Source organism: Macrobrachium rosenbergii, chromosome 8 (genome assembly GCF_040412425.1).
Source record: "Macrobrachium rosenbergii isolate ZJJX-2024 chromosome 8, ASM4041242v1, whole genome shotgun sequence".
NCBI classification, from domain to species: domain Eukaryota; kingdom Metazoa; phylum Arthropoda; class Malacostraca; order Decapoda; family Palaemonidae; genus Macrobrachium; species Macrobrachium rosenbergii.
In genome coordinates, this window is record NC_089748.1 from 11,881,351 (window position 1) to 11,907,673 (window position 26,323).

General features: G+C 36.9%; 1 protein-coding gene across 1 annotated transcript in view; it reads left to right on the forward strand.

The window, feature by feature from the left end:
• Trh (tryptophan hydroxylase) overlaps positions 1-22,601 on the forward strand; it is a 78,227-nt gene extending 55,626 nt beyond the window's left edge. Inside the window, exons 9-16 of the mRNA XM_067108248.1 lie at positions 4,135-4,233; positions 5,142-5,188; positions 5,629-5,764; positions 16,318-16,444; positions 16,949-16,987; positions 17,150-17,340; positions 20,221-20,377; positions 22,462-22,601. Of these exons, the coding sequence (XP_066964349.1) occupies positions 4,135-4,233; positions 5,142-5,188; positions 5,629-5,764; positions 16,318-16,444; positions 16,949-16,987; positions 17,150-17,340; positions 20,221-20,377; positions 22,462-22,545 (880 nt within the window). The 3' untranslated portion in view covers positions 22,546-22,601. The remainder of the gene's footprint in view (positions 1-4,134; positions 4,234-5,141; positions 5,189-5,628; positions 5,765-16,317; positions 16,445-16,948; positions 16,988-17,149; positions 17,341-20,220; positions 20,378-22,461) is intronic.
• The last annotated feature ends 3,722 nt before the right edge of the window (positions 22,602-26,323 follow it).

Genomic DNA, 26,323 nt, shown 5'->3' on the forward strand with positions numbered 1-26,323 from the left:
CATTCGCAAGTTTATCGTAAACGCAGAATTTCTGAAAATTTTTAACACGAAGGTCATGTTCTGCAACAGTAGCACAATTTAAACCTTATTTCTTTTTACAAAAATAAGGTATCCTGCTGACTGTAATAAATTCTTTATAGAACAGTCAAAAGCAGTAATAACTTTATAAGATATATTACAGAATCTTCTAAAACCTAACACAGATACAAAGGGCTATTTTATAAATTTCGACTAAGCTCATTAGTACGGTTCTTTATTTCAATTTTTTTTCCCGCGTACTTTCATTTGTGAGTTTTTGTGCAAAATCTAGACCGGCTTCCGAAAAATGCTGTGCTGCACTTTAGTTATCAACGTTTATGTTTCCATGTAAATGTTTGTAAATACTGTATGTACTGTAAGAGTGAGTTTGTACATTTATTGCGTATAGGAATCATTTCCAGTTTCATGTATCTCATGTTAATTTTTAATGAGACTTTATTATATTTACCATTGCTCTTATGACTTTCTCTTCTATCGATTGCTTGTCTTATGAGTAGTTCCGTTTATACTTCACGTATGTTTCCAAATATTCAGTAACTTCTGACTTTTGATTTACTTTTCCTTACACTATTTTGTTTCAACAAACTTCCTGATAATCCTCTTAAGGTGTGGATACTATAAATACACTAATGTTCTTGGGTAGGATTCTCTTTCGTTACTTGAATTTGGTAATTGCCGTGTGTATGTATATATGTGTGTATATGTATATTGTATGTATGTGTATATATGTATGTGTGTATATGTATGTATGTATGTGTGTGTATATATGTATATATATATATATATATATATATATATATATATATATATATATATATATATATATATATATATATATATAGAAAAGCTTATGTGTAATGTTTAAATTTTTTTTAGCTAAGCATTCTTTGAGATATTCCGGGTAAGTGTAAATGCAAAACAGTGCCTACGTATTCACGAGTCAATGCTGACAAAGACCCGTTGTCAGTCTCGCTTCCCATGGAGACAGAGGGCATCGTTCCTTGGGTGATGTTCTGGCCATGTCGGAGTGTTCCGGTAACCGGAAGTTGCTAAGTTCCAGGGAAGCCTTCGTTTACGAGTTTGCCGTTTAAGTATAGGCTCGTGGGGTGATTTCTTAGTCCACAGAAGGCCTGTGAGGTGATTTTGTTTTCCGTTTTAATATCTTTTGAATATCTTTTTACCCAATTATTATTTATTTATTTATTTTCCATGTTTCTGATTTTTATTGGATTTCCTGAATTTTAATTTTGCCATGTTTTATTGTGTGTATTTGTTTGGGGTTAATAATGTGGGAGATATTCCACATTTATTTTTTCTCTGTGCCTGTTTTTAAAAGTTTTATTTTTCCTTTTATTTCCTTAGATGTACTGAAATAAGTCAAATAAGTGGAAGGGAATGTGACTTACAATGACTTCAGTCATGTTATACTCATTTGACTCTTATGACGTAGAGACTCAATTAGTTGAAGTTGATAGCACCATGTTATATATTAATTGGACCTATTTTTGGGGTGCCATTTCTAGGATATAGATATCCCCTTTACTTTTTTTTTTATTTTATTCCAAACCTTTTGCCATGTTAGACTATGGAATAAACTATTTTTGTAAACATGTTTTTGCTGTTCTTCCTTGGTTCATTTAGTGAATGGAGAGAGAGAGAGAGAGAGAGAGAGAGAGAGAGAGAGAGAGAGAGAGAGAGAGAGAGAGAGAGAGAGAGAATTGTGCTTAGCTCAGTCTTACGCTGGCCAACGCTACCGTGATTCCTTTCGGGATGTACTGTAAGTTAATTACGTCACTGACCTTATAACAGATGTGGTAAGAGGTTATGACCTTACTTGTTGTATAACAGTGGTGGCAGCGGTGGGATTCGAACTCGGGCCTCCAAAGAGACTGGAGATGGTGAAATTAGGTTTTGTAGGCCGTAATAGGGCGTGTTCCCAGAATCTTTGGGAAGTTAGGGTGGAAGCATTGTTGATGACCTAGGTTTTTTCCGTTCGGCAGAGAGTCGGATGATTCATGGTCAGTTGTTAATGGCCTGTGCTGGTGTAAGTGTGGTTGTGTCGTGAGAGAGACGGAGTGTGCTTCTTTTTCAGATTAGGGAATTGTGTTTATATAGATTTGCAGCGTAGGTGGTGGACGAAAAAGGGGGGATATTGTTACGTGAGTGTTCTTTTTATGTTGGCTGTAGTGAGGACTTGGTAGGGAACAAGCCAGTTAAAGGGGGAGTGATTTTTTTTCTAATTACATTGCAAATGATCCTGTACTCGTGACGTAGTTAGTTGGGCAGAGAATTCCTGCTCCCTTCCCATTCTCTCTAAAGCCCGTTCTCTATGTATGTTGGGGTAGACAGGTAGCTGGACGTCTGGCGTGACTTGTGTAATTTTGCGACTGGCAGTTCGCATCGGCGATTAGGAGCTAATTGGGGATTATGGAATACTTCGTTTTTTTTATTTTGATTATTTTTGGGAACTTGGGTTACTGTGTTGATAAATGCTTGAGGGTTGTTGGGTTATTGGGAATAAATATTTCTTATGCCATTGGGTAAACATTTCTTAGATTTTCTCGTTTTTTCCCTCTATTTCACTTTTTTCTCTCTCTCTCGGAGAATTCCCCTTTTGTCTTCAAGATTTCCTTTTGGAATTTCTGTTAGTGTATGAAGTTGAGATTGGGTCGTGTTGTTGGGACTTGGAGTTTCATCAACCCCGACAAAATGGCGGAGGGTGGTGAAGATAGGGATGCGACACTGTTACACAAATTTACAACCATTGCCTCCAAGGTTCAGCCATTTCCGGGTTTGGTTGATGGGGTATCCCTCGAAATTTTTATCGATGATGTGTCGAATTACCTGGTTGCCTAGAAAATTATGGATGGGATAAAGGCTTTGAATGAAGCAAAAGGGTTCCTCAGTTTAGATGGGGGGATATCGGACAACATTGTTAGAGTCATCAATTTAGAAATTGTAAGACATGGGACGATCTCAAGTTTCTGAGGTCAGCATATGGGACGGCTGAAGCTGAAGATGCAATTCGAGACCTTAGGTTGCTCTTTGAGACATTTTTCGAAGAAATTGAGAGCGTCTAGTTGGGTACGGGGTGATGTTATCTCTGTGGATAACCTGGAGAAATTGCACCATTTCGCATGGACGCTCAATGATGTTCCTGATGCCATAGTAGATAGTTTTGATGAAAGGACAGAAAAGGGGTCTTGCGAGGCCTTACTTTCCTCGCAGATTCGCAAACAACTGTCGAAATGTCCTGCTGTGGATAGCACTTTCATAAATGGGATGCTGAAGGCTTCTGGAGCTATTCTAAAGCCCCAGGCACAGGGTGATTCTAATTTCCCTTTTACGAGGTTGTGTGCCAAGACAGAGGATAGTAGGAGTTCTATGGGCTCAATGTCGCAGGTCTGTTGTTTTAACTGTAATAGGCAGGATCACACCAAAAGGGTATGCAAGGTGAGATATTGTAGTGTCTGCAAGACTTCACAGCACAGTTGGGGGTTTTGTCCGGTTCTTAAATGGGGTGAATTTAGGAATGCGCCTCAGGGTTCTGGCATTTCTAACAGAAGCGATCCTCGAGGGAGTTGTTCGAGGATATCTAGGGACCGCCAGAATTTCTGGAGGGCCGAACAACAGATAGGGAAAGGGTGATGGGTGTTTCCTGTGATATAGGACTTCTGGCTGAGCCCTTAGAGCCGGAGCCAATTGCAAAAGGGTCTTAGGGAAAGCCAGACAGATAGTTAAGCCATTGGAAACCCAATGAGTTTCACTCAAGTAATAGTTAATCAAGGTTACTGATAGTCAGATGACTGTGCTGTTACAACCAGGGTACAAAAAGACATGAGTCTCCCAAATTCATCAAAAAAGATTCTGAAAACCAGAAAATAACATTTTCTGACACCACTCTCCCTTATGATAAAAAGCCATATGGTACACACATATATGTACATATATATATACATTACTCTCCCTTACGATAAAAAGTCGTATGATATATATATATATATATATATATATATATATATGTATGTTGTTTGTGTGTTGATTCCCATGCTAAATCTATCACCAAAGAAATGACAAGCTTTTTCCAAATTGCAGGAAAACGATTTTCAGGGAACTTTTCCGCCTCTACCCAACGCACGCTTGTAAGGAGTATAATCAGAACTGGCCAGATCTTGTCAAATACTGTGGATACAGGTGAGATGCTAAAAAAAACTATAAAAGAAATTTTTTCAAATGCATGATTGTGCAAAACAATTTTTAAAATGCTGACAAGAGTAGGGTCAAAAGCACAAGACATTACATTTAGGAAAAATCGAACATTTAATAAACAAAATTTTCTAAAAATAAAGACTTTAAAATCAATACTCAGCACTCTTTAATGAATTTAGGCTTCGTTTTCTTCAAATTTACATAAAATGAGCAAAATTAAAATTATTACTGCGAGAACAAGCCACAATAAAATCTTAACTTTTTGGTTTCCTGATATTTTAGATTAAGTTTTATTATGTAAATCTTGAAATAACATAAGAAGCTTTCCCTTCATAACGTAGCTCAAAACTGCCTTAGGGAGAGCCGAGTTCAACGTTTCGTCCACTAAAATATCAATCCACTGTAAATCAGCACGTTGAACATTGCACCCACTTCGCCCTACCTCGGATCTTATGACGTACTGTGAAAAAATCATTTAAAACATTAAGGAAAACGATGGTCAATTGTAGACATTTTATTTACAAAATTCTAATGAATGCGACCATTCTGTGTGTATGTATACTTATATATATATAATTTTATATACATATGTGTAAATATACATTCTATACAAACATGTACACATACATACATATATATATATATATATATATATATATATATATATATATATATATATATATATATATATATATATATATATATATATATATATATATATATATACAGATATATATATATATATATATATATATATATATATATATAATTAATGTATATAAATATATAAGATTAATGTGAAATATACACAGTTCACAAATATCATGTTGCTAGTATTATTTTGTTCGTATCGTATCAATGATGATAATAATAATTTTACAACATTCTTCTAGAGAGGACAACATCCCACAGCTAGCGGACATCGACAAATATTTAAAACGTAAGTTGCATCAGTTTATTTTCCAACTTAATTAATTATTTTATAATTAAATAACTGCTACAATACTCTTGAGATATCAAGAGTACCGGCAGTTCAGTTTAAAAAATAGATACTGAGAATATCTCCTCGACACTAAAAACTAGTATAAATATGCCATTAAAGTAGTACAAACAAAAATCTCTGAATCCCATCAGCCGAATTCGAGTATAATCTAAAAGAAATGGTAAAAGCAGACAAAGTTTTCTGCATTAAATGTAAATATCGGTATTTAAAAAACTGGGAGCATCCCGTATACAATTCCTATCCAAGATTTATTAAACCCACACCCAAAGAGAAAACTTAAAAATAAAACTTACATACTTCCACTGGTAATATTTCTATATATGAAATAATTCTTTCAAATTTGAATGGAATTTTCTAACTTTATTTTCTGCCGACAGGTACTACTGGATTTACCCTTCGACCTGTGGCAGGTTATCTTTCCCCCAGGGATTTCCTAGCGGGTCTAGCCTTCAGGGTATTCCACTGCACACAGTACATCAGGCACTCTTCTGATCCCTTCTACACTCCAGAACCGTAAGTAAATATATGTATTTCGAGTATGCTACGATTGTCACTGATATGCTTTCGTAGTACTTTTAACTTCAATGATACATAACATTGTGCCATTTAAAAAACGAAAACACTCTTGCCACACTTTCTTTAGTTGATGTACTGTATCTTATTTGTCAATTATGACAACGTAACGTCAATATTTTGCTCAAACCTTCAGGTTACTCTCTGCCAGTAAAAACATTCAATTAAAAAATGGTGAGGGAGGGGAGATACAGACTACTTCATAAATCGATAGAAGACTTATTTGAAATCTTTTTTGAAAACCTTATACAGCATGATCAACTTTATGGTAATGAATGATAATCCTAACTTCACTATACGTTACTAACATGACTTCATGATAACACTTAACATTGTGTGAATTATCTATCATTCGTTCTCAAGCCTTTTAAAATACACATGCAATTATTGCACTCATAACTAAGACAGTTAAATCAAATTTTCCGTATAATAGTACCTAACTTTTTTAAAGAGTTTACATGCTTATGCACACACGCAGACAGACACACACACACACACACACACATATATATATATATATATATATATATATATATATATATATATATATATATATATATATATATATATATATATATATATATATATATATATATATATATATATATATATATATATATGTATATAGATATGTACACATGAACGTTAAGAGTTAAATTTTATGTTCAGAATACTGTTGATTAGAGTATTTTTTTCTACATGTATATGGTGGGTTATCCTAGTACCACAGTTAAATAGACTAATCTCGTGCTGAGTCAAACCCCAGTTCCGACAGGTACACTGTGTCACTTCCCTTCTCTCTACTTTCCTTTTAGCTTTAATTACATATGTATATATATATATATATATATATATATATATATATATATATATATATATATATATATATATATATATATATATATATATACATAAATATATACACACATATATATATATATTATATATATACTGTATATATACACATAAATATATACACACATATACATATATATAATAGACTAATCTAAATATATACACATGCTGAGTCTAATCTCGTGCTGAGTCAACCCCAGTTCAAACAGGTACACTGTGTCGTACTTACTTCCCTTCTCTCTACTTTCCTTTTAGCTTTAATTACACACACATTATATATATATATATATATATATATATATATATATATATATATATATATATATATATATATATATATATATATATATATATATATATATATATATATATATATATATATATATATATATATATATATACATACACACACACACACACACACATATATATATATATATATATATATATATATATATATATATATATATATATATATATATATATATATATATATATATATATATATATATATATACACACATATACATATATATATATATATATATATATATATATATATATATATATATATATATATACACATATAAATATATACACTCATAAATATATATATATATATATATATATATATATATATATATATATATATATATATATAGCAATGGATGGAACCTCTGTCCAAGCCATCTCACCGGTTTTTACATCTATGATGTAACTGAGAAAGAAATAAAACTCATTTCAATTGTTTTTATTATTAGAACACTGAGTTTCCACTCGCCCCTTCATAAACTTTCTCCTTCATTCCCCAAAATGGTTAAGCTTAACCCTTCTCTGTTCAAAATGACTGCCTAAGGCCTTGTTTCTAGGCAGATTTCACGAGACCGGAAGTAAACACTTGAGTACTAATATTAGTCACGTGCGAGCTAAGGTTTGTTTTGATAAGGGAGAATAACAATTTCTTTCCTTCCCCATAAATAACCTCTTGGCAGTCCAGACTGCCCCGTGCATGTGGTAAGGTTAAGCATTTTGTCTTATCCTTGTGCGCTGGAGATTTTAATATTCGATAGGATCAACGTACTGTTTTCGTAACGCCACATTTAAAATTATTTGACAGCGCAAGGATAATTTCCTTTACACACCATAAGTGTATAAACCCATAAGCCATTTTTTTTATTAGTTCTGCAGCGTCTCTCTGCAAAATAAAATATACATAAAGGCTTACGTTAGCTTGGGCTAAATTTTCATTTATTAAGAACAATCAAGTGATTCAGACACCCTGAAATTTGTCTTTCAGACGTACTAATTTCCGTTCATTTTGAACAACTGAGTGTTACAGTCACTCTGAACCTTGTCTTATTCGGACATGCTAATTTTTAACTGAGTCTCTTCAGACACCCTGAAATTTGTCTGACATATTAATTTTCATTCATTCTGAACAACTGAGTCTTTTAGACAACCTGAAATTTGTCTTATCCAGACATATTAACTGACACCCTGAAGTTTGTCGTATTCAGACATACTAATTTTCGTTCATTCTGAACAATTGGGTGTTTCAGACACCCTGAATTTTGTCTTATTCAGACATTAATTTTTAACTGAGTCTTTTCAGGCACACTGATATTTGTCTTATTCAGACATATTAGATTTTAATTGAGTCTTTCAGACACCCTGAAGTTTGTCTTACTCAGACATACTAATTTTGTTCATTCCAGACAATTGAGTCTTCCGGGCACCTGAAATTTGGTTCTTTTCAGACAACTTGAGTCTATTCAGACACCCTGAATCTGTTCATTTCGAACAATATTGAGTCTTGTCAGACATATTGATTTTCTAATAGGTCACGCCCATATAAGCATTATCTCAAGATGTCTGCCGCATCCAGAGCCCAGCAAAATGAGGACTTCAAGTTCTACATGTCCGCTGGAAAGGACATGGGACCGTCAGGACAAGCCCTGAGGGATTGGGTCCAAGAGAGCGTAGACGATGCCAAGGCGGAAAGAGAGACAGAAAGACAGGAGAAGGAGAAAGAAAGAAAAACTCAGGAGAAACGAGAAGAGGCAGAAAGACAGGAGAAAGATTAAGAAAGAACAGCCCATGAGAAATGAGAAGACACAGAAAGACAGGGGAGGGAGAAAGAAAGAGCTCATCAGCTTGCAATGGCAGCTCACAACAAGCGCAACACACCATCACCCTCTCCTCACTCAACCCTCAGCAGTGTAGGCACCCTCATAACAAAATGGGACGAAGCCAAGCCCAAAGCCTGGCTCGACCAAATTGAAAAGGTCCTGATAAGCTATCAGCCCTCTATCAAAGAAGTGTCTCTGATCCTGGGACGGCACCTTGAAGGGAAAGGTACCGTTTCCTTCAATGCTCTCCCTCCTGTGGATCAAGGAAATCTTGCCCTTGTCCACCAAGCCATCATAAAGGCTTCTGAAATAACTCCCGACCAGTGGAGGAAAAGGTGGAGAAATATGCCCAAAGAATTGGGCCAAACCTGGTCTGAGTTGATCTTCAAAAAGACCCAGGCCCTAAAACAATGGCTAGAATCTCTGAAAGCCACTAGTGTGTAGGATGTTCTCGAACTTTTCCAGCTCCAGGACTTATTTTATGCCCCGCCAGCTCTCGCCACTCATCTATGCAATAAGGCACCTAAGATATGGTTGAGTGCTGCCGTTGGGCTGACATATGGGATGTGCATCATCCCCATCTAAGTTCCCATGGACGAAAATTATATGCCTCCTCGCCTGCCTCAACCAACTCCCAGCAACCTCACAAGAATGGGCACCCCCATAAGAAATCACTCGTGTGTGGGTATTGTAAGAGACCAGGGCACCTCACCGAGCAGTGCCATGCCAGGGAGACTCACCAGACGAAGCCTGTCATCAAGCCCCAGCAGGTACCCCCCCAGAATAGGAACAGCCAGTGGGCAAAACCTACCAAGCCTGGCCCCACCCAGAGAGCAGGGCCACGAAGAGATTACAGTAAGGAAACCTGTAAGGACTGTGGCAAGCAGGGCCACATGTCCGCCACTTACAAGTTCTCCCCCGGCACCCCACTTCCCGGGTGGTCCAGACAGTCATCTGCAACAAACGAACTACCGAGTGGCTAGGCCTGGAGGCCGCTACCATAGCGCCTCTTGACGACTCCACCCCACCTCAGAGCCTAGCCAACCTGGTCGATTCCGGTGCCGAAGTCAGCCTCATCACCAGTGGCCGGTGCCTGACTGCATCCAAGTCCAACTCCGGTGCCTGACTGCATCCAAGTCCAACAGCTCCATGGAGGAGGCCCCTCTCCCCAACAAGGATTTACTCCCTGATGACCTTGATTTGGCCGAGGCGCCATGGTTGCATGACCAGCCTGACGCCCTACCCGTTGAGCCTGCTTCTGATCCTGCCATCGCCCTTCTCATCACGCGGGCAGATGCCTCGACCCCTAGTTTGAGCCGGGGACAGCTCATCCGAGCTCAGACTGAGGACGTCACTCTGAAACACCTCCGCTTGGAGGCTACTACCAATAAGGAAGAGGGAAGGGACTTGTTGAGGGATGGTTGCTTGCTGGAAGATGAAGTGCTATACTGAGTAACCCGGGGGAGGAACGAGCCACCTCATATCCTTCATTGACTGGTGGTAGTACCTCCCTCCTTGCAACAAGGCCTCCTTTGCCTGGCCCACGAGGGTCTTGGAGGGCACTTCTGTGTCACCCGAACCACCTGAGCTGTTGAAGGGAAATTTTACTGGCACAAGACAGTCAAAGCACTTGTCACATCGTGCCCAGCATGCCAGATAACTGGCAACCCAAATGAGGTTCGTCCCAAGGGCCCCAAGGAAGAACATCCCCTCGGTGGGAGCCCCTTCCAGGAAGTCTGCATCGACTTTTTCACACCCAAGGGGCATATTCTGAGTAAGTCAGGGAACACGTATTGTCTCACAATCATAGATCACTTTACACGATACCCCACGGTTATCCCTGTACAAAGTGAGAGTGCAAAAAATGCTGTGAAGGCACTGACGCAACTCTTCTGCCATTTTGGGTTCCCAGCGACCATCCAGTGTGACCAAGGGAGTCACTTCATGTCCAAGGAATTCCGGGATGGCATGGCCAGCCATGGCGTCAAGCATCATATCTCCTCGACCCCGTACCATCCAGAGAGCCAGGGCATCATCGAGCAGTTCCACCAGAGCTTGTGCAGCACCCTGATCAAACTGGAGTATGAAGGAGGAGCCTCCTTGGAGGACAACCTCCCCTATGCTCTCTTCACCATCCGACAGGCCCCCCTTCCGAAACCACAGGTTATAGTCCTTTCGAGTTGCTCTATGCTCACTCCACCCGCAGCCTGGTCAACATTTTGTACGAGGCCTGGGCCGACAACACCAAGGCTGAGTGGGCGAGGGACCTTCCTGATATTCAACACAAACTTCGAGCTGCTTGGGCCATAGCCAAGCCAGCAAGGCAGCCTCACAAGAACAAGCCAAAATCAAATATGACAAAGGGGCTCGAACGCACTCATTTGAGGTAGGCGATCAAGTCCTTGTCCTCCAGACAGGAGCCACCTGCCCCTTGGAGACTCAATTTACTGGGCCTTACAAAGTGCTTGGCAAATGGGGGCCCTGAATTAATTGGTGAACTGTGGCAAGAGGAGGGCCAAGTGGCTCCATGTGAACCTAATGAACCCTACGTCTCGCAGGATGCGAGCCAGCCTGCTAATCCCCAGCCACCTACAGGAGTCATAGTGGGCATGGTCACTGTCACCACCCCGCCCTCCAAAAATTCCGAGGTACTCACAAGGATTGAATATAACACACCCGGCCTAGACGACCAGAAGCGGGCTGATGTCCTGCGGCTGCTGCTAGAACACCACTGTCACGCAAGACAGACTGGGTTGCACGACGGTAATGGAGCATACCATACGTCTGCGGCACAAGGCCAAGTCTATATCCCAGGGTTACTACAAGGTAAACCCCAACAAGGCCCAACGGATCGAGGCACAGGTCAAGCTCCAACTTGAGCTCGGTTTGATTGGGCGCAGCTAGAGCCCCTGGACCTTCTTGGTGGTACTTGTCCCAAGGAAGGGTGCCGGGACGGTTATGTATTGATTACCGTAAACTTAATGAGGTGACCAAGTCTGAACCTAATCCTCTCCCAAGGATCAAAACCTGCATTGATAGCTTGGGTAGCGCTCCCTAACTGAGCAAGACAGACTTAGAGAAGGGATACTGGCAGGTGCCCCTGTCAGAGGAGTCGCGCCCTCCAACAGCCTTCATCACCCCCAGAGGCTTCTATCAATGTCGAGTGATGCCCTTCGGACTCCAGAGACTGATGAATAAGATCCTTGAGGGCATCGAGAACTGTGCCATCTACCTGGACGACATAGTCACCCATGTTCAGACCTGGGAGGAGCACCTGGCCATTCTCTGTAAGATTCTTGACGCCCTCAGATGGGCCAACCTGGTCATCAATCTGCAAAAGTGTCAATTCGGGATGGCCGAAATAACTTACCTCAGCCACCGTATTGGAAGTGGCGCTCTCATGCCCAAGGACGCTAATGTCAGAGCTATTCGGGACATGCCGTACCAGTGAATGAAGAGGGTTGCACAGCGGTTCATAGGTATGGTCCAGTAGTTTCACCGGTTCATACCTAACTTCACTGACGCTGCTGCCCCTATCACTAACCTCTTCCGCGGAAAGCAAGCGTTCAAGTGCACATCCGAATGTGAAAGGACATATGACCACCTGAAGGCGATCCCGATAAATAAGCCTGTCCTCCACACCCCTGACTACAACCAACCGTTTTGTCTAGCAGTTTATGCCAGCGACACCAGCATCGGGGCAGTAATGTTCCAGGAAAAGGACAGAATATGGCACCCAGTGGCCTATTACAGCTCAACTCCACACAGTATACCTATAGTACAATCAAGGAGCAGCTTCTCGGCAAGGTTCTTACAATGAAACACTTCGAATTGTACCATGCCGATCACCAGTTTCCATTGACTGTGCTAACTGATCACAATCCCTTACTGTACCTCACCATATTCCAGAACCAAAATAAGAGCCTGATGCGATGGATGTGTGTCTCCAGGATTACAACTGGAAAATCGAGCACATCAAGGGGACTGATGATAAGATTGCCGATATCCTGTCTAGGCACCATGAGTAAGAACCAATGAGCCTATCCCACACCACCCCAAAGGGGGCCCATGGAGGAAATACCACTGGCGTGGATAATTCCAGGTAGCTTAAAGAGAGCCCCTGGGCTTTCCTGGCACCTGTGTCAAACTGGCACAGTGCCATCCCTTTTCCCTACGAAGACTTTGGTACCTCTATCCAGAAGAGGATGTTAGGGTCCATCACCTATCAATTTTCCTTATAACTCTATCCCTTATTCTTTTCCTTTACCATCTCCCTTCCTTACTTTTGATTATTACTCACATTTACTTTATGCCTTACCAAGGCCCTCATTTTACTTTAATCCCCTCTGCCAATGCAGAGTGCCATTGACAGATATGCAAACTGTATAAGTCCTATGACTTCCCTTTCATGCCTACCGCAGCATGATGTATTTACAATGCAATATGCCATCGCTATAGTTATTATTATATGAGAGCCAACTTGGCACAGTGCCATTATCGCAGATGTTGGCAAATGATCTTGCCAGAGGAGTCGCACCCCCTAGCTACCTTTGTGGCTTTCTTGAGCTAAGAATGAACCTAGCTGTTTTCCATAGGCTAAGGAATGTAATTTCGGCATATTTAATCATCATCTTTTATTAACAATCATTGAATACTCTGAATCTGTCACCTAGTCTCTTTGCAAATCTCTGTAATAAATCTCAAGTCTCAGACTTGTGACCTTGTGTTTTTAGTGTTCGAATGACACTGAGCTGTTGTTCAAGTATAGTGGAAACACCTAACCAAGCTCACGTTTACCTTACTGTGATGCCTCTTCAAGGCAGACTAACTGCATGTGTGCAAAATTCGTAATTATTATTAAGAGTGCATGAAGTATCTCTAGAATTAACCTAGTATTAACTCATTGTTTTACCTATACCAGTACGTTGTGGAAATATTCTGATTAATGCTGACTTAACGTAATCGGAATTTACTGATAAGAATATGTCATTTCTAGCAGCAAGTATTTATTCTGCATTAACATAAATGTCACAGTGTTGTTTTACCTCTTGACATTAATTGAGATAGAAGTAAAGTCAAGTCTTTAAGTGAGTTTGCCTGCTGGTTATCATTCTCAACCAGTCTAGGGTGTGAATGCTAACTCGGTTGGGGAGGTGCAACGGATGGAACCTCTGTCCAAGCAACCTCACCCGTTTTTACATCTACAATGTAGCTGAGAAAGAAATAAAATTCATTTCAGTTGTTTTAATTATTAGAACTGTGGGTTTCCACTCACCCCTTCATAAACTCTCTCCTTCATTCCCCAAAATGGTTAAGCTTAACCCTTCTCTGTTCAAAATGACTGCCTAAGACCTTGTTTCTAGGTGACCTTCAAAGATGCCCTCTTTCACGGTGTCAGACAATGGGCAAGGGAGGGGCAAAAAAGAGGTTTAACTGCTGCCATGTGGCCCATATAGAAAACGTGACAAAGATTGACCTTTGTGCCACCGAGCCAGATGCTGCCACATAATCTCTGAAGGTTATTTATAGACGATGCAATGGAAATCAAAAGAGAGAAGAATGCAGAACACCACCGGGGACAGATGTCCTTAACCTTGCCTGACCCTCTAACTTTCCACATGTTTGACCCCGAGGTTTGAACCAGTATAACTTTGTAGTGGCATTTCCTTTAATTCCCTCCTCCATCGCCAGCGCCCTATCGAACAAGGACACCGTCATCTTGACGAAGGTAATGTACCGGAATAAGGCTTCTTAGCCAGTCACGATTCCTGTTATTTCTCTGTCTGATGTTTCATTTATTTTCCTTTGTGCAATCACCTTCAGTAATTTGTGTTGGAGCATTCAGTGTTAACATAATTATGCATTTAATGTTGAACTGAATTATTTGGCTCTTATTATTCTTGCAAATAACTGTCTTGCATATATTGCATATAGGCCTCGACTCTGGAATCACTCAACTCTATCCATGTGCAGTCCCCTTCTATCCCCCACTGCGATGTTTCTAGCTCTTTGTTGGGAGAGTCGGTAGAGCTGTGGACTAGCACCCGCTAGGCCCAAGTTCGAGTCTCCAGCCGGCTGATGAAGAGTTAGAGGAATTTACTTCTGGTGATAGAAATTCATTTCTCGCTATAATGTGGTTCGGATTCCACAATAAGCTGTAGGTCCCGTTGCTAAGTAACCAATTGGTTCTTAACCACGTAAAATAAGTCTAATTCTTCAGGCCAGCCCTAGGAGAGCTGTTAATCGGCTCAGTGGTCTGGTAAAACTAGGGTATACTTAACTTTTTTCCTGTTATGAAGACATCATCAGAGTAGAATATTTATTTTGTGTAGGATTCATTCATTTAGCAGGCCCTTGTTATTACCAGCCCAGTAATCCGTCATTCTTCTGATTAGTGTTTGTTATGTAAATATAATTAGTTAAGAGAACCCTTGAGTTTATGTAATTTTCCCTCACATGAAGAAGGCCCTAAGCCACAGATTTTTCCTTGTTTGTCTACGAAGTTGTCCTATATTGTTGAGTCAGATGTGTAATAAATACAGTAGATTTCTTGATAATGTAAAGAACTCCCTGTGTTCATCTGTTGCCGCCAAGAATCAAGTAAGTATCCCCTGGGACATTTGTAGCACCATATATATATATATATATAATATATATATATTAAAGTCCTCCTGGGCCTCTGTAGGCTCATAGGGCAGGTGCTGATCTCCTGTTTCTTAAGCCGACAGCCAATGGGGGACAGGTCCCAATGCCTATGACATGTGGCCAGTGTGTCGCTAGGCCCACTGTTTAACTTCCCAGCCTGAAGGCTGGTACCCAGTCTCCTACTGAACCTCTCAGGGTTTTCGGATCGCTAGGTTGACGGGCTGCCGGGATTTTTGCAGTGGTGCAATCCGAGCCATCAGCGAGCAGCAGGATTTGAACCCCGCCCCTCTCGACTGGTAGCCAAGAATCATACCACTGCGCCACCATGGCAAAAAAAAATAAAAAATAAATATATATATATATATATATATATATATATATATATATATATATATATATATATATATATATATATATATATATATATATATATATATAATATATTTAAGGACAGAAGGTATCAACTTACTCAAGTCATAGTCAATAGCTATTCCAAGTTACGGAATAATTTCAATTAATCAGATATTAGCCAACTTTTTTAAAACTCTACTAGTATTAGACTAATAATAAATCTATTGTATATTAAAGAACTAACATTGTTTTCTGTACTGAAGCAGAACAATTTTGTTTAAATCATTACCGGGATATTAGTATTGTTAGATGAAGGGCTGAAAACCGTATTTTTCATGGGGGTTCTACTCATCCTTCAAAGTTTTATTATGCAGGGAATGTTTATGAATCAGTGGGCCTAGTATTTTGTTTTCTTACATACGTCATTAGTAACTTTTCAAGTGTCTATAACTACACAAATCGATAACAGTTGTCATATATATTCCATTGGCCTCTTCTCTTTGCTAATAACAGGGACTGCTGCCACGAACTTTTGGGTCACATGCCCCTTCTGGCATGTCCCAGCTTTGCTCAGTTCTCGCAGGAGATTGGCCTCGCTTCCCTTGGCACCAACGATGAAGAATTGCAGAAAATCGCTACGGTAAGTCGACACCATTAATTAAACCTTTCTTAAGTTATTATCTCTCACGATTGCTTTTCACCCATTCTTTCAAAAATTATTTTCCTAATTATTAAATGTGCATAAAATTATCATACAATGGGGTATATAGGCTTGTCGGATATGCATACAGTAAACCCCCCCCCCCATATTCACGTTCTCACAATTCACGGACTCACGCATTCGCGGGTTTCTCTGTGGAACATATCTACCCATTATTTGCGGAAAATTCGCCCATTCGCGGTATTTTTCACTGAGAAATATTCACTAATTACGGTATTTTCATAAAATTTTCATGAATAAATGCATTTTTTGTGATAAAACTATTAAAATACTCAGGTATAAGCATTTTTTAAGAGGGGTTTTAACTATTCGCGGATTTTAGCTATGGGGGGGAGTGCGGTACGCATCCTCCGCGAATACGGGGGTTCACTGTGTATGTAAACATAAATTATTTCTTATATTACTTTGTTTTACCACCTCCAGCTATACTTCTTCACCATAGAGTTTGGACTTTGTAAAGAGGTAAGATCACATTGTTAGCTCTATTGAAACGACATTCCCCTCACTAAAATTAATAACAACAATAACTAGTATTAAGCACTTGTACGTTCACAGTGAATTAAATTCAATTTTATCATGGACTCGATCTATTCTTACACTGAAACTGACACTTCCTCTTCTCAGAAGGGACAGCTGAGAGTGTACGGAGCAGGTCTCTTGTCCAGCATCAGTGAATTACGTCACTCCCTCTCAGCTGAGGCCGAAGTGTACCCTTTTGACCCAGAGGAAGTAAGCACCGTGGAGTGCCTCGTCACGACTTTTCAGAAGCAGTACTACTTCACAGACACCTTCGAAGAAGCCAAGGAGAAACTGAGGTGCGAATTCATAATTACAGACGAAAGTTAAATGAAAGCTTTGGATTTCTCTGGTTGCTTTAGTTTTCTTCATTCTCTATTGTCTATAACCTATCACTTTTTGCAAATTAGGCCACATTTTTTCATTAGGTTTGGCGTCTTAATGACTGCATGAAAAATATGAAAAAAAAATAAAATAAATTCCGTGGACTACAAATACAAAAAATTCAGAAAATAAGCAACGAAGGAAGTTATCAAATTAATAGAGTAAATAAGTGTTACATTGTCTAAGTTTGGGTAAATGATGGATCTACACCAAAATATGACAGTAATATTACAAGCCCTGACATTTTTACGGACAATGACCAAGTTAAAAAAATAACTAAAAAATAACATTTTTAACCTAACCTTTACTCTCCCTTTCTTCTTCAAAAATCATAATTTTCCTCCTTGAACTCTGCCAGACGAATGTCTTCGGTTTATCCTTCTGTATGATTTATTAGTTAATTTCGATTTATAATTTCCTTGAAAATTCACACCTTGCTCCCATTAACGCATGATAACACGATGATTATCATCTAGTAATAATTCTTGGGATAGTGAAAGACTTTCCCTCGAAATTACTGAATCATTCAAGCTAGAAACAATAACTTTAGTAAATTCACAAGCAAATGCATTTTACCGAATCCAGAAGCCAAGATACACAGTGGGTTTGACTTCTTGAAAAACTCATGGAACTTTCCTCCAGGTGAGAGAAAATATGAAAGGTGAACACTAGTATATTGCTCCTGATATATCGGTAATTCAATATTATCTACGATAATCCACAATGAAAATCTTGTGGAAAATTCGGTTTTAGTCATGTGTCACAATTCGCTTTCTAATTTGACTTTGATCAATCTCTGATAGTCTGGTAAATCCGGCAAAGGGGCGAAAGTTACTGAATGACAAGAGCGTGTCATTTCCTGTTTAACCATATGAAACTATCATTTCACCTTGTTATACTTAAAAAAAATCTCTATCCAGTGATGATATCTGCGATTTTAGTGATGCCACAAGCTTGAAAATACGTTATTATAATAACTGTTCTAGTCAAATAATCAGGGTACTATAAGCTGCCTTCCTCATAAATTTATGATCCTACGAAAAATTGATTACATAATACTAATTAAAATATATTTGAAAGACTAAAGTTTGATAGTGACAGAGATAAAAATATATATCTATTTCACCGTTTCATTAATAAACGTCATCAGACCACAAAGACTGTCTCAAAGGATAATTGTCCCTAAACACAACAATAATTTCATAAGTTCTTAATAGAAGTGGCAGATCAGTCTCTAATATTCCTTTCAAGGTCACAAATATTGTTATTTTTAAAAGCATAAGAAATTAGGATTTATGCAATCATCCATTTTATATGTCACAAGGCTTTGAAGTGACACATAAATGCTTATGTACAAACACACAAATAATATATATATATATATATATATATATATATATATATATATATATATATATATATATATATATATATATATATATATATATATATATATATAAAAATTTGTGTGCATTTGGGCAAATGAAATGTTCACCAATACTTTTAGCACTGTGTTAAGAGACAAACAGGTCAGTGGTTTAGGGAAAACAATCGGGGGATAATGGGCTCCCTTCCTGGCAGACGATGTGGAACTGATGAAAAATTGTTCCAAACTGATAATAATTAAGATGACGATTTCATCTTATACATATCTCATTACCAATGATGGCTGCGTCAGTGGAATCAAATTATATTAAAAGTTTGTCTCTTCTTTTGATTCCCCTCTTTCTGTAGGAGACAGGTCAAGTAATACTCGTATTTGTGGAGTGTTCATTTTATCCACGGAACGGTAAGGGCATATTTGAGAAGGTTTTCATTTTACTTATGCAAATCTATGTAACATTACAAGGAGGATGTTTTCATTTTGCTTTTACATATCTATGTAACATTACAAGCTCTGGGACTGTATTACACTGTCATTAAAGGTTTTTCTGTGTTACGATACATCAAAATTCCAACTAAAGCTTTAGAGGTACACAATTCTGGTGATGCTAAGTTAAGTATACCTTAGTTTTGCGTCTGAGGATGTGCTCATATCGTGTCTCAACGAGAGGATTCATTTCATATTCAAGAAGGTGCTATAGTCGTCATTATTACGAAAAATACAACATATATACAGACTGGTCCCAGGGCCTCACAGAAGGTATAAATAATGTCAACAGCCCTCACGATAAACTCTCCTTAATGTAACGTAGGAGGCTTTACATTTAAGAGTAAAAGAAAACTCCCAACACTATGATGCGCATCTACCTATAATGAAGCGATTCCAACAAACGACCATCGAAATCTGCTGGACAGTGATGAGCACGACAAGGCATCCATATATTCCTTACTCATTTGCATTCTTTACAAAAAATAAAGCTAGAAACATTATCCGAATTCAGTCATTCTTCAATTGAGTTGGATCGTGCTGTGTGAAAATACAATGCAATGTTAACAACACAGTTGTACGTTTCCATGGGCCTTTATCGATGTACATTTTCATTAGTAAAATAAAAATATCCCTAGGTGAGCCACGCTCACCATGGAAGAAATAAATATTGGATAATTATCACAGGACTTTTACACAAAAAAAAACCGGGAATTGTTAGAAAATACACACATTAATATCACTGTAACGTCTAAATCCACATTCTTTTGAACTGCCTTGATATAACTGCCAAATAACGAAAGTCTTTCACTCCCTTTAGGTTCCATGCTTCATTCCATCAGTATTGATCAACAGATACAAAATCATGATAAAACAACAAGAAGTTCTCAATTTCTTAAGTATTTACTTGACCCAATGATTGCAGGGCGTTTGTATCAACCATTCACCGTCCATTTGGAGTCCGCTACAACCCATATACAATGAGCGTCGAGATACTCAGTAATGCAGAGAAGATCTCTGCAGTAGTTTCGGAACTCAGAGGAGACCTCTGTATCGTAAGGAACGCTCTTCAGAAGATACACGTAAGTCCACCATTAAGGGGCAATGCTGTTTACATGGCTGTGTGAGTAATAGTAGCACCGTATCATGGTACAAATTTAATACCCATTTAGATTTAAGGTACAAATTAGATAGTCTATATATATATATATATATATATATATATATATATATATATATATATATATATATACATATATATATATTATATATAAACAATATATTTATATATAAACAATATATTTGTGTGCACTGTGAGTTTGCCTCAGGAAAATGTCCCCTGATGATGGAGTGAATGATGCAAGAGTGGATGTGGTTAATGTATATTTCAAAATATTTGTAAGTAACTATTGAGGATGTAAGGAGGGCAAGTACAAGATTTAAGAATGGGGAAAAAACACGTGAAACTTCATACGACAATTGGCTATAAGGTGAAAACAATTGCTCGAGTGAGTGTATGACCAGTATATGAAAGGTGTTCTGATGAGGAAAAGGTTCCAAAGGAATTGTGGAAAGGAGTAAGCGTTCCCCTTTATAAGAGAAAAAGTGATAGAAGTGACTGTAAGAATTATAGGAAGTAAGCATGTTAAGAATATGAACCGAGAAGATTTTAGATATCTGATGTGGAAGGTAATGATGATGAATGGTTTGAAAGGTATTCTGCTGCCAGAAATTAAAATTTATCATAAAGGTGGCTGGCTTGATGTAAAAGTAGATTTTTATTTGCCTACTTGGCATTTATTTTATGAGAACTGGAAGCTTTTATGAAGATAATGAAGCTAGTATCAAAATGTGGAACAATGAAAAGTGATTGCTTTTAATGTTAAAGTGAGTCAAAACGATTTTGTTTATTTTTTTGGGAGGGGACCTCTTTATTAATTTTATGGATAAAATAATGGCAAAGTGACACAAGAAATGTAGTGCAAGTTTCTGGGGTAACAAAAACGTGTAATGTGGAATGTTTGCTGTTTGCAGATGATAAAGAGATAGTTAATGATAATGAAGAGAAGTACTGCAGGACTGGTGAAAGGGGCTCAAAATGTTAGAGAGTTAAAAAGAGTTGAAAGTGTAGGTTAGCTTAGGGTACGGTAATGGAAAATAAAGGCCAAGATGGTGAAGCAGTGAATGTTTGTTTGGACGGTGGAAGAGGGATTGTAGTTCATTTATATGAACAGAGAGGAAAAGTAACATATGACGGCTGCATGTGAAAGTAAGTTTATCACAGCATATGTGAAGCTATGAAGGCAGCAAGATTTCTGCAAGAGGCAATGAGGAGTAAAGGGTGTCTTGTGAGCTAACTTTGATGAAAATGGAGTGAGAGTGCCAAGTGGAAAAAACGGACCAGTTTCTGAATATCGACTAAATATAACGAGTAAGAAAGTTAGAATAATACATGATGTGGTGACATGTTTATTGTAGCTAAAATGGTGTATCCTAGTTGTTCGAGCAGCTGGTCTAATCAACTGGAGAAAGTGGAAGACGATAGGATGAAGGATAATAGGTATAATTACAAAGTTTTAAGGGAAGAAAAAGAGGGATATCGAGAAAGTGCTCGATAAATAGGTAGAACAGGTTTTCTGTTTATATGTAGGTATGTATGAATTTATTTATTTAGAAAAAACTCAATTATTAATAAAAATAAATAAATGAACAGAAATATATGGATATGTATAAACATAAATATATAATATATACGTATATGAAATCAAAAAATAAATATATATATATATATATATATATATATATATAATATAATATATATATATATATATATATATATATATATATATATATATATATATATATATATATATATATATATATATATATATATATATATATTCTCCATTTCAACGACAAAACATCTACAGCAGTCATCGCAAAGTTATGACCTCTGATCTTTTGAAATAGTTGAATTGACTGTTTGCTCTCAATTTCTGAATCAGTAATAATAATAATAAAAGTAATCCTTAAATATGAAGATTTTGATTGGAATGACAGTAAAAATACTATTGATCTTAGGAAAGTAAAGGATAATATTAATTAGATAGGTTTTAAAAACAGCAATGCAAAAAAATATTAATATCAACCTTCATTTTCCAAACAGGAAAACGACGAAAACATAGACGTCGACAACATTACGAATCTTTTGACTTCAGTCCTCAAGGCAGAAACTTCCGGGAAGAGCTAAATGGACGTAATTTGCAGGAAAACTGCTCTCTCTCTCTCTCTCTCTCTCTCTCTCTCTCTCTCTCTCTCTCTCTCTCTCTCTCTCTCTCTCTATATATATATATATATATATATATATATATATATATATATATATATATATATATATATATATATATATATATATATATATATATATATATATATATATATATATAATATATATATATATATATATATATATATATATATATATATATATATATATAATCATATATTCCTTTCAAGGGGGACAGAGCAAATATCCATAATTGGCATGGACAAAAATAATTAACTCTCTTTAGCTTCTTATAAATGGGTTCATGACGTTGTGCATGTTTTTCCGGATTCTTTTTTTTTTATAAATGGAAAGCATGACATTAAGGTGGAACACCGTTTCACCTTAAAAAAAAAAGATATTCAACTCAACAACAACATTCAGCGACATTGAGAAAAAAAAATGGTACTTTACATCCAAGTTCTGTCTTTGCCTTGTAACTCAGTAAAAATATACGTCTCGCGTCCCCCTACCTCCCCTTCTCTTACTCTTTTTCTCTCTCTCCGGTATCATCCTGAATACCTGTAATTTAATGCACCTGAATTCAAGAGACTCCTCGCCCCGTTCAACACAACACAACTCCCATTTCCACAGGCATCTTACGACGACGAACCGTCACAAAACACTGAGACGATGATAAATGTGAAAGTCTACTATTAGAAACATAAATACATGATATGGAAAAACATCTTTGTACTTAGGTCTAAACAAGGGAAATTTGTAAGTATGTATGAATTATATATACACACACACACACACACACATATATATATATATATATATATATATATATATATATATATATATATATATATATATATATATATATATATATATATATATATATATATATATATATATATATATATATATATATATATATATATATATATATATATACGTACATACATTTCCCTCGATGAGACGCAAATACAAGGAGCAAATACAAATACCGGTCAAAATAACTAAATTTCGAGCCTTCAATTTAGCATAAAGCCATAATTTATCAACAAATTTTCCAGATGCCAGAATGAATATATGTGATAACTAAAAAAACTATAATGTTTAGTCAAAGCACTTTTAGTGCTCGGGCACTTCCAGTTTGCACCACAAACGCCAGAATTACTGTCTACATTTCGTTCAATATCACTCAATTTTTATTCGGGGCAAAAAACTTATCATCCTCTCAAACAATGACGGAGATCGTAAGGAGGCCTTGGAGGGTCTATTTACAGTAGCAGACTAAGATGTATAGGGTTATATATAAAAGCAAATATATTAACACTGTTTTAGAAACCTGTATCACATACAGAACTACTACACAACATATATATCACAACACTGTTGCATTAAACGCTAAACTTAAACGTATAAAATAAAGGTGAATTAAACTAAGCGTAGAAGCAAAACTCAATTTTGCTTAATCTAACAAAAAAACATTAATACGTTAACACGTAAGACTACAACACATACTTACTAAAATGGAACATCATACATATTGGATATATAAGAATAAAAAGTATAAAAAAAACACAGAACATTACAACAATTTTCGACCTAATGGTGAGACACATGAACGACACAGCATAAAAACTGACATAATTTATATATATAAATATATATATATATATATATATATATATATATATATATATATAATAGTAAAATATACATACACTTCAAGATACATACGATGGGTATACAGTACATCAAGATACACAATAAAATAAAATGAGGGTGCCATAAATATATATATAGTTATATATATATATATATATATATATATATATATATATATATATATATATATATATATATATATATATATATAATAGTAAAATATACATACACTTCCATAGTGGGTATTTAAGATACACAATAAAATAAAATGAGGGTGCACATTCACCCAGCGGGTAATACTTTTCATAAGATGCAGAATTATTAGATGGGTTAAGGCTGTTCCGGAATAATTCAAATCAATGGATAATAATCTCTCAACATGGACTCCATTTCAAGCTCTCATAAAAACAGATTAATCCCCAGTCCCCCATCCTCTCTCTCTCTCTCTCTCTCTCTCTCTCTCTCTCTCTCTCTCTCTCTCTCATATCAGCTTGGCAGTTAATAATTCTCTTCTTAATTCCTTCAAGCTGGGGAAGTTTTTCTATCTTAAGGAAGCTGGATGGCAAAATATTGTTCATTCATGGAAATTCTTTTATTATTTAAAGCACTGTAATGGTCCGGACGTTACAGAACTATCTCAGTTAATTTGTTAGCGGAGAATGAATACAAAAGCATGAGAAGAGGATATACAAACAAATGCTGCGAGTCAAAAATTTGGGATAGCCAATCAGCGAGCGGGAATATGGATTACCATTCACACTAATTCCTATTTCCACTCGCTTACTGTGTATTGTGTACCCCAAACATTTTACTCATTCAACAACTACATTATATACATTTGGAGAGGCACACTAACAATCTACAGTTTTTATTGTAATGACGGCGTTTCGCAATAATCCATTGCATTTTCAAGGCTGCAATGACACAATTTTGTTTAATAAAAAGGGACGTCACTATATAAAATTATAAAGATAAAAAATAAAATAAAATAAAAATGTACATACATTTCTTAAAATATCTTAAAACAAACCTACCCAGTACATGGCTGAAAAGTGACTAAACAGAAGAAGGTAAAACTACTGAAAACAAAGAGGCAAAAATAAACAAGGGTGTTGAGGACGTCATTTAACGAGGAACGAGTTCTTTATTAAAATTGACTCTAAAGTCGTAAGCTCGTCCTCGTGTTGGGCTGAGGCTATTATTTCGAATATCAATCTGCGTTTTGCAGATTGCAGAGTGTTTTCTGGACTTTAGCATTGTGTAATGCCTTATGATTGACTATCTCTGGATTGCAATACATACCTTTCTTCAGCTTAGATTTTTATTCGTCAGGCTACGCCCTTGGTCCAGTAAAACTGCCAATATAAGGTGTGATTGCCCCTCGGACGGCCGTGTCCGTTGATCGTCTTGCGACGTAAAAGTGATTATTTCATCAGTCTGCGCCCTTTGTCCAGTTATTTCCTTGCCAGGGGGACCTCTCTTACGTTTGGTAAGGTCTCAAGCGAATATATATATTATGCCCCTCGACCCGTGATTTGAAGGCTGCGTTTGCCTCTTCTACTGTTTACAGCTCACTTAAGGGAAGCAGTTTTTTTTTATAAACATTTAGTCTGTCAAATTAAAAGTTTTGTATAAATCTTAATTTGGTGTAAGAGTGTTTGTTATTCGATGTTTTCAGTGTGTGGTTGATTTTTGTGTTCATTTAATGTATTTTGTAAGAGGCTCAGTGGTCATTTCTTTCTAAAAGTTGTATTAAATATCAAGTTTTTATTTTCAGCTTTTACTTATCCTCCTTGATTCCATCTCTGTACACTCTGTTGCACCATTCCACCTATTGTGGACTTGGTCGTTAGTGACTATTTGTATTTTAAGAGACTTGTGTATGTTTGATGGGCGTGGGCCCAAACATTTGTGATAGTTTTACCTTCAAGTCACTTTTCAGCCATGTACTGTATTTGTTTTAAGATATTTTAAGAAATGTATGTACATTTTTATTTTATTTTATTTTTTTATCTTTATAATTTTATATAGTGATCCCTTTTTATTAAACAAAATTGTATCATTGCAGCCTTGAAAATGCAAT